At 42.2% G+C, this 13440-nt stretch overlaps 1 protein-coding gene across 1 annotated transcript in view; it reads left to right on the top strand.

Moving 5' to 3' along the window:
* NGFR (nerve growth factor receptor) overlaps nucleotides 1-8415 on the top strand; it is a 62109-nt gene extending 53694 nt beyond the window's left edge. Inside the window, exon 7 of the mRNA XM_089531689.1 lies at nucleotides 1602-8415. Coding sequence (XP_089387815.1) covers nucleotides 1602-1903 — 302 coding nt within the window. The 3' untranslated portion in view covers nucleotides 1904-8415. The remainder of the gene's footprint in view (nucleotides 1-1601) is intronic.
* Nucleotides 8416-13440: the final 5025 nt, after the last annotated feature.

Genomic DNA, 13440 nt, shown 5'->3' with positions numbered 1-13440 from the left:
TGACCCCTGGAATCTTTTGACTCTGTTACCCATCCTTCTTGATAACCTTATGGCAATATCAATAGCAAGTACATTTCTATACTTCTTCTCAGTGCACTTAAGCACTCCCTAAGCAGTTTACAATGTGTAAGCTAATTGCCCCCAACAAGTTGGGTACTCATTTTAGTGACCTACGGAAGGATGCAAGCCTGATTCGAGATTGAGCCCTTGGCTGGTATTGAACTCGCAACCTTGCAGTTTGTGAGTGAGTGGCTGCAGCACAGGCATTTTCTCCAAGTTTAAAAGCACTGAGAGGAACACAGAGTAAGAAAGAGGAAGAATCTCCATATTTTTTTAAAACCTTCATGGGAGGTGATGCCAATTTTTGCTCATAACTTCAGGCAAATGAATAAACAGTAATGAGCAAGTGGGCCCCCTCAGGAGGAGAAGGAAGCAGTGAGAGCATCTTGCCTGAAGCACTCTTTATACCTGCGTGACCTCAAAAAGACTGAAACTAGTACTGCTCCTTTCTAACATGAATAACATAATATTTTTGCTTCCATCAAGAGCTAGTGAACTAGGTTTTGTGTGCTTTCTGAAACTTGTGAAGAGTTTAAAAGGAGAGTTGAGAAAGAGGATGATTAGGACATTGATTTGGATGCCATTTTAAATACAGCTTAGCATGATGAAATTAAAAAAACAAGGCAAGCAATGACATATGTTTTTGTGTAGGAGCAATCGATATAGGGTTGTTCTGGACAGAGGGAAAGGTGGAAGCATGCAGACAGAAAAGAAGGGATGATTTCACATAATACTTGTATGTGCTAATGTACGTGTGGACACATATACATACATATGAGTTTATATGTGTGTGTGTGTGTGTGTGTGTGTGTATACACACACACACACACACACACACACTAACGTATACAGGTTGAGTATGCTTTAATCAAAATGCTTAGGACAAGAAGTGTTTTGGGTTTTGGATTTTTTTTTTTTTTGAATATTTGCATATATATAATAAGATATCTTAGGAGGATGACATTTCCAGTTCCTTCCTGCCAGCAAGTAAGGCTGGAAAGAGGAATTGCAACAGGGCTCCTGCTTCTCACTGTCACAGACTTGCTCATTGGTGGCAGGGGACTGGAAGCGTTATCCTTGTTGCACCCATTTAGCAGCTGCACAGACTTTGTTTGTGTGATGTGGCTGCTGGCTGTTAGCATGGGCTTGGTGTACATTTACAATTGTAGCAATAGTGCCACTATCTTAACTATTTAGGTTTACTGAGTATGGAACAGTTATGGAACTGTAACTCTAGTTTATGAATCTGTAATTCCAATATTGAATACTAACCAATATTTAAAACACTTTAGAATTAAAAGTCATTAAATGTACAGTAGTATGAAAAGTACAGCACCAAGCTGCTTCTTTGACAATCCATCAGTTTCCAAAAGCCCATTTATTTTGTTTAAAAATATATTTGTCTGCCAATGGAAGGAGAGCAGGGAGGGGGCTAGACAGCTTCTCTTGGGAGGGAGTTCTACAGCCTTGGAGCAACTACTGAGGCCCTCTTTAAAACCATCCCATTCTTTTCCCCACCCTACCTCTTGTCCCCAATACAGGCCTTAAAGGAGATGGGAACCTTTATACGAATCTGCCTGCCAACAAGCGGGAGGAGGTAGAAAAGCTACTGAATGGCTCCACGGAGGAGACATGGCGTCACTTGGCCGGTGAACTGGGCTACAAGGAGGACCACATAGACTCCTTCACTCAGGAGGAATACCCTGTCCGGGCCCTGCTCTCAGATTGGTCCAGCAAGGACAGTGCCACAATGGATGCCCTTTATTCTGCCTTACGTAAAATCCAGAGGGGAGACATTGTGGAAAACCTTTACAGCGAATCTACCGCTAGCTCACCAGTGTGAAGTGGGGAGAAGGGGCAGGGGTGCTCTGGGCAGTTATGCCCCACACCCTGCTCTTTCCTCACTGGTGCCTCTTGGGAGAAAACATGTGAAGGAAAGTTTTAAAAAGCAGAGCTTGTTCCTACCCGGTCTACCATTTTGGGGGACACTGGAGCACTCCAGTAGGCACTGACTTGGTTTTATTTTTCTTCTCTCCTGTATTTTCACCCAATACCTCTTGCCAGTAGCAGAACTGTTATATACTGAAAGGAGGTAGAGGAAAGTAACCAGAGCAGATATTTGGGTTTTGGAGTGTTTCACTTTCGTGGACTGACGATATTTTCTTGCTTCTGATGAAGGTCAAGGCTGAAGAACTGTGTCTGGTCAATGCCAGTATAGTTTGGCCTCCCTCTTTCAGGGTGCCTCTTTTCTGCAACATTTGTCCTGTGTGCCTCTCCTTTCCCCTTCAGGTGAATTCTCTTTCCATATTTACCGGCTGTTCTCTTTTGGGCACCAGCGTCCCTTAAGCTGAAAAACAAAAGGAGGCCTGGCTGAATATGTTGCATGGCTGGTGATGGATATGAGGAAAGCAAAGAAGCTAATGAAATACTGGGCTTGCAGCAATGGGATATATGGCGTGAGGAGGACACCATGGATACTTGTTTTGAAAGAGGTTCCTGGAGCATCTCTGGATAGGAGGGAGAGGGATAGACAGAGGAAGCAAAGGACATGATTTCTGGCTGTCACAGCTGTCAAAGTGGCATTGTGAAGTTCAAATCTTGAAGTTTATGGATGGTACCAAAACAAACTAATTCACAGCTCTATCTGTGCATTAGAGTGATGGCATCAAGACTGCCCTTTATCCCTGACCTTTTTTCCCCCGCTCAGATACATTCCTGTAGTTCAAGTAAGCAGTAGTGATCCTCGAACTGTAGCTTTCTTCCTGGGTTTGATCAAAGTTAGCAGAGTCATAAACTGGACAGCACTGATATAAAGGGTTATAAGCCATACTGGAGAGTGGAACTGGTCTAACCCAGCCAAGCAACCAACAAACAGTGCAAATGGTGTTCGTTAATGGGTGTGAATTATTAATAATCACTGTGATGCTATAAATCAAGCCAAATACCAGCTCCAATGTTAGTCCAGATGTTGTGTTGGTGAGAGTTTAGAAGTTGTACTCTTACAAGTTATAAACCAAACACTGTGGGTTATCAAAGCCATTATCTCTGTTATATTAAAAGGGGGAGAGCAAAATAACCCCTAGGCAGCCTTAGGATTAAGGTAGCAAGAGAAGATTTCTTGCTTCTCTACAGACTTAATGAACAGATCCTCAGAGATGAGTTGAGATTTATTCTTGCATCTTGTATTGCACCATTTCTAGGGTTTACCAGAATTTCCCATTTTCATAGGTATTAAAAAAGACTGAGAGAATAACAGAGGGAAAGGGTGTCCATAACTTAAGAGGAATAATTAGAAATCCTTGGGCCAACAAAAGTGAACTGATAACATCTGTTTTTCCTTTTGTTTTGTTTTATTCTTGCTCTGAACAGTTGTATAAACCTGATGAAGAACTTGTTGACCAGTTAACTGGGTCAGCAATTTGACCAGCTAACTGGGCCACCAATGGATATTATTTTACTGCTTCAGTTGTTTGTCTGAATTAGAACTAGGCAAAGAAGTCTTCCCTAACATACATATGTACAAAATTATGGTGGCTTATGGAAATGTTGGAAGTAAATCCAGGAGAATGCTAGAACAAAATCAGAGCTCAGAACAGTTACCTCTTTGTGGAGTACATTTTCCAGAATCCCTCAACCAGTTTATTGTTATCCAATAAGTCAATTTTTCTAGGCTCTGGACTGAATGTGATTTTAATTTCCTATCCCACCCAAAGAGATCACTTACATCTGATCAGGGATGTGTGTCAGCTGTCTTAGGCTGTTGCCACACTGCTGAAATAAGTCAGTTTGACACCACTTTAACCATCATGGCTCCTTTCTGTGGAATCTTGGGATTTGTAGTTTGGTTGAGGTATTTAGCCTGATAAAGCTCTGGTGCTTCACTAGACTACAGATCCTGGGATTCCACAGGATGGAGCTATGACAGTTAAAGTGATGTCAAACTGCTCTATTTCTGCAATGTGGATATGCCCTAAGAAATGTGAGTACTCTGATCAAGACGCATTGACCAAGTTTCAAGGTGGCGTGTGCAGAGTACAACTACTCTATGTGTACAAATCCATTCCTTTCTCCCTTGCAACTATCAGTCCTCGTAGGACTGCTGCTGCAGCTATTTAATGGACCTAGAGAGTGAAGAGACTGAGCAGTGGGGACTGTCTCTCATCCTGCTGCAGTACAGAAGTGGGAAAAGGGAGGTGGATGTTGTTTGCAACAAGCTGCAACAGGGATTGCAGCAGTAGCAGTTAGATGCACAGGGGCTGAATCTGCACTGTAAAAATAATGCAGATTCCAGGGCTTAATGCTATGGAATCATTTGTAGTTTGCTGTGTTACCAGAGCTCTCTGACAGAGAAGGCTAAATATCTCACAAAACTTACAATTCCCAGAATCCCATAGCATTGAGCAGTGACATCCTGCACCCCCAGTGTCACCTGGTGTGGGAGCATGGTTACCGGAGACGTGGCTAAAAGGTCGCACTCATCCCTTCCTCCTCCTCATGGCGGCAGTGGCCTCCTTGTGAGGAAACCACTGCTGCCATGGGGAATCAGGACCAGATGTGCTCTCCCCTTCCCCCGGTGGACGGATGGCCCAATTGGGTGTCACTCCTCTTCTGAGGTGTCATCCACTGTGGTCCACCCCACCACATCTCCTAGTAATGCCACTGCCATTGAGCTATGACAGTTAAAGCGGTGTCAAACTGCATTATTTCTGCAGTGCAGATACAGTCGGGATCTATGGTGTTGGATGGGATGTTTTGCCTTAACGAGAACTTCCAAATTTGCCTTGAAAGTTTATGTTAGACAAAATTTAATGTCATTTCCAAAGTGATAATCACAACACAGTGGAGAAAAGGGAGTGCATTTGTGGTTTTCACTTTTGTGGACTAGATTATAACATGAAGGATGCTTGAGCAACTCTTGCCTCTTTAGGTATAATACAAGCTGCACCTACACTGTAGAAAGAATGCAGTTTGACACCATTTTAACTGTCATGGCTCCATCCTACAGAATCCTAGGATTTGTATTTTTCTGATGCACCAGTTCTCTTTGGCAGAGAATTATGAAACTGTAGTAATAAACATTAATAACCAAAGCCTGAAAGTAACAAGTTGCATATAAGATAGCTAGTTACTTTTAGAGCAGTAAGAGCAAAATCATATTTCAAAAGCGACATAACGAGTATAATGAGTAATGGTTTCTAATTACTTCAGAAGTTACATTTTGGAGGCATTTTGACGAGAATTCTCCACATTTTATACCACTGTTTTAGCCACCTTAAAGGTCCCCCCTCCCTTTAAAAACGCAATGGAAATAATAGAAAACTACCAAGCAACAAGGTGTAATGTGACAGGTTATTCCCTCTCCTAAATGTCATAACGATAAGTAAAAAAAACAACAGATTACTTTCCAGACACCCCAAGAACTAATGGAAATCCATTGCTTCTTAAAAGGTAATTTTCTCTTCTGTGGATAATATAACAACCATGCTACATTGGAGAGACTTTGATTGTTGGTAGTAAGAGACTAGTGCCATAAGCTCATGTCATCTTTGATATTAACCCCTTCAAGGTACAGAAAAATTCTGTAGAAATACTTCTGCGCCCCTGTTCCCTGATTCCAGGGAAGCATCTGGCTCACATTCTGGAATGCAATGAAATGCCAGGCCAGCTGCAACTCCTGGGTGAACCTATGTGTGTAAAAGGACTCCAGCAGGCTACATGCTTGATTACGACAGTGAGTGAATGACACCCTGGCAACCTCTGCAGGTGTGTATATGAGCTTAGGGGATGTCTGGGACCACGCTAGGCCTCAGCGCACATCTGCAGAATCCTGGCATGCTATATTGTCAGTGATCTCATTGACCATGGGAAGGAGCAAAACTTTAATATATGTGTACAGATGCCTAGAGAACCTTTGGATTAGCCAAGCAATTCCAGTAAGTCTTGATTTCATTTACGGACTTGTTCCACTACGACCAGAAGAACAGCGCATTCAACACATACTCTGATTGTAGCAAACTTTGGCACCAGTCCTACCTTAAGGGAGAACAGCCACAACCAGTGCCTCTGATGAATACCTGTAGTAATAAATGACCACAGAACAGGTGCAGTTGTAATACTCTGTTTACTACCTCTGGAAGATAAGGGAGTTCATTGTCATCAAGGTTAGATCACATTTAACTACGCGACAACAGCAAGATGCTTGGGTTTGGATTGTTTTTTGTTTTGTTTTTTACAGAAATTGTGTACCATCATCATTGGTGATGGATATAACTCGACACTGTAATGGAAATGAATCTGAAAGGTCATCTTATGGAATGAAGTCTACTGGAATTAATTGAACCAAATGTTCAGACTGTTGTTAAACACATCCAGTGATGCAGGACATAACCATCCTTTCATTGTGGCAACATTACTCTTTCCATCACACTTTCACAGTTCTTAGTAGATGGAAAATAACATTATTTACAAGGCTATTTAAATGTATAACAGATATATAGGCAGAGACAAGTGGGTCCTTGCCATAAACTGCAGTTTCACTTGCTGCAGGGCTGCAGTCATTCCTGACCTTTTCTCCATCTGTCCACCCCTTTTGGAATTTGTGGGGACACACTTGTGCTTAGTTCCAGCAGCTGTTGTTAACAGTTTTGATTTCTACAGTGATATCTAATGGGCAGTTCTTACTTCCATTCCTGGGGAATACGTTGAAAGAGTGAACCAGTCAATGATTTGTCCAGACAATGTGCTGATGCTGCTTGTTGTTTTTTTTAATATATATCTGTCCTTTCTCCCATCCTCCTTTTCCTTGCTGTAACTGGCCCATTTCGTTCCTCTTATGGACCATTGGTCTCTTTAGTTTGTCATCTGCTTCGAGCCACACATCCACCTGCACCCAGCACACACTGAAGAGGTGAATAAGTGCAGGGGCCCAAGCAACTTGGGTGCAGACACTTGTCTACATTATGATTCCTGACAAGACACACACCCATCCCTGCCACTCTTGTGTAGTACTTTTTTTTTTGCAATTTGAATGACACAGCTCAGGGACAGCCATACACTTGATCAGAACGAGTCAACTGCCTCTGGTGGCTGATAGTGGGGTAGAGCAGAGGCAGCTGCCCAGCCGTTCCTCCTGAGCGCCTGGACTATTACTTTGTCAACTTTCTGTGCTACTGAGGTGTTCCTATTTTGGTTTATGGCGATTCCTCCACCCCTTATTTTTTTTATTAAGACTTATACTCCTGAAAATCTCAGTTACTATAGTGTGCTGAGCCCTCCCTCTTATGGGTGGGTGTTGCAGTTTTGGGCTGACAAAATCCACACTATCATGGGCAAACGTACATTATTACAATAAATGGTAGATGGGTCCATTAGGTTCTCTCAGGCCAGTTCTTTTTTTACCTTGTACTTCCTCAGCCTCTGTTCTGAGGAAGCAAATGGACCAAGATTTATGTCCTAGGAGACTGCAGTCAGGAGGCTAAGGCAAGAATTTAGACACACCTTCACTGGAGGTCTTTCAGTAGCCTGTGTTCAACAGAAAAAACAGTTGACCATCTCAGAGCGCATGGAGCTTGTCTTAAAATGACTCAACCAGAAGATCATAAGAAGGGCATGAGGGCAACCCATCCTCTCCCATTACTGTTTCCCAGCAACTGGTATTTTGTGGCATGCTGCCTCTGAACATGGACTTGGCAAAGTTACTGGGAGTGAACCAGGGGCCTTTTGAGTGTTAGGCATGTGCCATGCCACTGAGTTTAAGTCGCTTGTGCTAATGCCATCATGCTGTCAGCCTCCCTTCTTATGCCTGACATCATTGGCTGATGGGGGCCCAAGGGAACACACTCCATAATGGCATCTTCCCACATGCTGGGAGATAATGCAAGGAAAGCCAACCAAAGAGGTAGGAAGTGCTCCCAATGCCAGATTTAGGCTAACTAATGTAGAGGTTATATTCACGGATTATGATGCGGGGCCTCTGAATACATTTTAAAAAGAAAACAAATGCAAATTAGAATGTTTACATAATTGTTAGAATAACAAACATTTTGGGTAATGCTTACATACCAAATGACCTGATTTGGCTGGGATAGTCCTGATTAATTCTCTGTTGTACCACTTTTTAAATGTGTTTTTAAAAAATGTCCCAGTTTCTCTCTCTTCACCCCACTTTCCACCTTAGTCTTCAGTTTACATCAGTTGCTGCAAACTGAGTTCTAAGTCCAAAAATAGTTTGAACTCAGTTAACTTGGGGTTGGAGAGCAGGGGGAAGAATCTCCTTTTCAGGAGGCTCAGACAAAAGCAAACTGCTGCAGTTTCTCCTAGCCTGTGTACATTCCCTCACTGATATATTTTGTCATCTTAATGGCGGGGTACATACCGCCGCTTTGCGGCGGTCTGCCGCCGCCGCCAGTAGGTCCGCGGGGGAGCCGGAGCCTTCAGACGGCCCGACTCCCGCGCGGACCGAAAAAGAAGCTCCAAAATGGAGCTTCTTTTACCGTCGCGTTTGCGACGTAGCGAGACGCCAGGGGCGCGCTCGCTACGTCACAAGCGGCGCGACGCGTACGGACGCTCAGCGTCCGATACGCAAAGATGGCGGCGCCCATGTGGAAGGGGCGCCGCCATCTTGTACGTATAGAATACGTACTAGGGTTAGGGGGGTGCGGAAGCACTGCCCCTTCCTAACCCTAGTACGTATTCTATACGTACTAAATGGCGGTATGTATCCCGCCCATGACACTCTTGATGTTGCTTAGCCACATGTACCCTAGTTTGCATCTGTGAAATGTTGAAGGGTATGCTCTTAAACGTGACACAATGTATGGCCTCAAAATGTCTTAATCTGGACCCGCATGTTCTGTGTCTCTTTTAACATCTACAGCCCTGATGCATGGCTTTGTGTAGGGAGAAGCAAATAAATAGATAAGAGAAATGTAAAAGTATTCATCAGTCATAAACACTTTGCACAATATCACTGTGGTACATTGCAACTGGGTTCCTATCAACTGAAGCAATGCAGATAGATCAATCAGTGCTGTTGGCCATTTTAATAACAAGGCTCCCAGCCATACATGATCAACAAAGACACAGTGCCAATGGAAGTACTTGGTAGTCCATATTGTAACTTCAGACCTGGGATGGAAAAATAGCCTAAAAAATTCTATCAACAGATTAAAATGGGATTTCTGAATTCTAAGGGTACTGCAATGTGAATTCCCTGCAACAAGAGTCTTTGTTGTTTGAGACTATTCTGTTTAGGAAAACCCACATGTTTTTTTTTTGTGGGTGAACAAAGAAAAATTGGTTTGCTAGACAGAAAATGCTGGCTGGCATCTTGGTGAACAGTTACACATGTGCAAGCTAGACTTACACATTCATAACTTTTCAGTATTCATGCTTATGATTGTGCCCCCCCCCTCAACGCTACCTTAACAACCAGCAGCCACACCAAGCAATGGAGATGTGTTCTGCTATTGAACAGAGTGCTGCAGGATGATATTTTCAGACCCCTCCTGCCAGTGAGATGCAGGTCAAGAGACAATATGTAGGAGTCAGGTCACACGGTTATGCATTTATAACTACATTTGTGATGCAAGATTTTTTAATTTAAGTGTCAGAAGGCTTTGATAAATACAACTTTCAAGGAGCAGGCAGAAAAATAGGGAAATGGTTCAAAATGCATGTCAGAATGAAATTTACAAATATTTACATCCCTACTTCAGAATTCAAAACAAATGCTTTTTCCATCTGAGAAGTACAAAGATGGCCAGTTCTTTAGCTGGCAGCCACCTTGAGGAGAGATGAGAGACAAGAAGAGATGGAAGCAGGAGGGATGCAGATCAAAACATAGCTGTAAAATGGATTGTTACATTCAGTAGGTTAATTTAATAAGGACAGTGTACTATATCAGAGCCATGCTTGTTTTAAAATGGTATTTGCATGAAAGAAAGAATAAATATTTGGAAACAGTTTCTCATAAAACCTTTTTTGACCTATTCCTGAATCTTACCCAGAATTTCAGTTATGAAAGTGAGGGAGGAAGGAAGGAATTCTTTGGAAAGAGAAAAATAAAATAGCCAAAGTGAGTATCTTTTAAAATCTCTGTTGCCTTTTATATATTTCATTTGTTTATCAAACACATAGGGGATTTTTTTTTATTGTTGTTGTTAATAATGTTGTTATCCTGACCCATGGTTTGCCTGTAATACAAATGTAAATTTATTAGAACACTCTTACTGCCAATAAATATTTCTGTAACAGAAGCACTGGATCAGTCAGTAGGTTTCGCTGGGATTGTCCAAAGACTTCTTCCCCTAGAGTTTCAATTTGCATGGATGGATGACTTGGAGTCAAGGGGGACATTGCAGGACAGCAGCGGTGGGTGGGTTGGGGGTGATGGATGCACTTGTGTGATGGTAGATGATTCTGTAGTGGCTGCGTGGACAACTGTAACTGTGTACTGTTCGGATGTGAATAAATATGCATACCTGTGCCCCATCGCATCTCGTATCTATTTAAGCAGTTGGGTGAGGGAGGGGCACAATTATTATTATTATTATTATTAAACTTTATTTATATAGCGCTGTAAATTTACACAGCACTGTACATACAATCTTTTAATTAGACGGTTCCCTGCCCTCAGGCTTACAATCTAAGAAGACATGATACAAAAGGGGAAGGGAGTGGAGGATGGAGCCAGATGCCTTCTGGGAAGGGCGCAGTTCCTTTGGGGGAGGCCTGATGGGATTGGCCCACCCCTCTCAGTTTCAGTTCAGTTCAGTTTCCACAAGTTCTAGTCTGGCTTTCTTTGACCATATCTATTGCTTTCCAAATGACTAAAATATTTCACCCCCACCTCTTTCTTCCTTCAGGAATGCCCCCCTCCTCAAATCCTCCCCAAATTCTGAAGCCCTTCGAGGTTTACATTGCAATCAAAATAGACAAATGAAGCAGGTTAAGGTAAACATCTGTAATGTACATAGCTCTGTTCCAAATCTCCAGTTCAGACAACAGATGTTTATTTTTATGCAGAAATATACACACTGAAATACATTTGTGCAGAATAATGAACTGGCATATGATTTCCCAAGGCTGGCATAGGGGTGCTTGCCGAATGGGGATCACTTCCAGGGGGCATCCCATTTGTAGTTTCCTTTCTTTTATTGGTTGCATCTGTCGTCTTCTCTTCTTCTCACCCTTCACTGTATTCACTGTAATGTGTACAGAGTGGGTGGTATTTCCCCCTGCCCCACTTGCTTGTCAGGTTCCACTCTGCTTAGCTTCAGAGGCCAAATTGAAGCTGGGGTGCATTTAGACAGATATCACTTCATGCTCATAAACCATTGCTCTTCCAACTATTTTGCAATTGCAATAGAATTTTCCAAATGATCATATGTGCATCTGAGTCCATTCTGTCCACACTTGTACTTGTAGCTCTTATGTGGACAGTGATTTATTGAGCAGCTGAACCTACCACAGCTAGGGTGACCTTCATTGTACCTTATGCAATAGGTGCCATTCTGAATCAGCCATTAGTTGTTTATTGTCTCTCTTTTAAGTAGCCTGAAAACACTTAGAGGCTATTTTTAAAAAGCACATTGAAAAACTGGAATGCCACTTAAATGCCGAGTTCTACAGTACCGTACTCATAACAATGCTATAAAAAATAGGTATGTTTTAAATACTTTTTACAAAAAAACCCACACTTTTTCCAGTCAGCACCATTTTAGTAATATGGCTAATGGTTGTGTCTGGAAAGGGTTGGATGATTTTATTTATATATATATATATATATATATATATATATATATATATATATGGTATGCTGTGCTTTCCACCCTGTAATGCCCTAACACTCTTTCTTTAAAGTAGTACTACAGCACTCTAGGACTATACTGCTATATCCTATGTTTCAAAGAATCATTAAAAAAATTCCAGTCACTTCCATTAAGCTCCATCTAAAATACAGTCATTTAAAAGGCTTGTTTCCATTATTTTAAAAGAATTTATATATAGCATGTGCCGGAAAAAAGACAGAGTGGGGCCACCATGCAGTTGCCACAGTGCCCACCTGGCTCTTTTGGGGGCAGTGTCATGCCGCTTCTTTGGGCTGGTCTGTTTTGGCCCTTTCTCTCTCAGTGCTTAAAACACTGAGACTTTAGACTGAGGCTTTAACTGGCCTCCCAAGGATAAAACAGGACAGCAACCTTTGGATGTCCACAATCGCTAATTGCTAGTTTGCAATTAGGCATAGCAAATGTTACACTCTAGAAGGTTAGGCACAGCAAAATTTTATAGTTTGTTAGTATTCTCTCCCCCATCTCTTCTCTCTTCCTGCATCCTGCTAACTTGCAGGCATTTTTCTTCTTCCCTCTGTAACCTCCATAAGACGCCATGCTCATGGCCAAGCACTTTAAGTAAAGCTACTTCATATGTTTTACAAAGGAGGCTAAGTCTGTGCATGTGTATATGTGTGCGTGAATCTTATTCAGCTTCTGCCTTTCCAATTTGATTATTGTGCTAGAGAGGTCCACCATTATCTCTCACTTTCCCAACTTCACTGTGGCCTTGAACCAAATGTAGGTGTTCCCATCATACATATATGTCAGTCTATTTCCATAGGGGAATTGATGCGCTGATAAGGTAACAAGCAGCTTTTACCTCTCAAACAGCTTCAATGTTTCAGCCCTGAACCCTAATATTAAAACATATAAGTCCCACTGCATGTGTGAACATACACATAAACATGCATGTACATAATTCTGGGGAATTGTCAACCCTTCTACTACCCAGACACTACCCAGATATTCACATCCATACACATACATTGCTTTGGGGAATGGGGTAGACACTAACCTTCTGACAACAGCCTGAATTATGTTTAGCAACTACTTATTTTAACCCATTTCCTCCTAAACCCCAAAGCTCCCACAGGAAGGCAATATAAACAGTGGCCACTGGCTGGCAGTGAGAGGAGGAGGAAGAGTAAAGACTATGCCAGATGTTACTGATTTTAAAACAGTTATGCCTTGTGTCTTGTTTACATGCTGAGAGATAGCCAAGGTTGTTTAATTCATTGTTATTGTCTTGACTCAACATTTTATAAGCAGATCTGAAACTGAAAGTCTGTCATAATTCCAGATGTGGGGAAGGACTTGTGAGGGTTACAGTCAGGTGGCAAGCAAATACACTCTCCACAGCCTCAGAGGCATTCTCTTCTCTGTTATTTCCCATGGTCTTGAAGTCAGTCATGGTGAGCAAACATGGATCTCAGAACAAAGGGCAAGGGCATTCAAGCCCCTGCTAAGATTAAGGATGGGTGAGTCTTGTCTGAAATGATATGGCAAAATGGGATCACCAAGACTCATACATAGTGGGGGTTCCTCA

The sequence above is a fragment of the Sceloporus occidentalis genome, unplaced genomic scaffold (assembly GCF_023333645.1).
Source record: "Sceloporus occidentalis isolate IW3139 unplaced genomic scaffold, rSceOcc1.0.p SCAF_7, whole genome shotgun sequence".
Taxonomy (NCBI): Eukaryota; Metazoa; Chordata; class Lepidosauria; order Squamata; family Phrynosomatidae; genus Sceloporus; species Sceloporus occidentalis.
The sequence above is the reverse complement of the archived record's forward strand: the minus strand, read 5'-3'. Positions and strand labels throughout refer to the sequence as shown.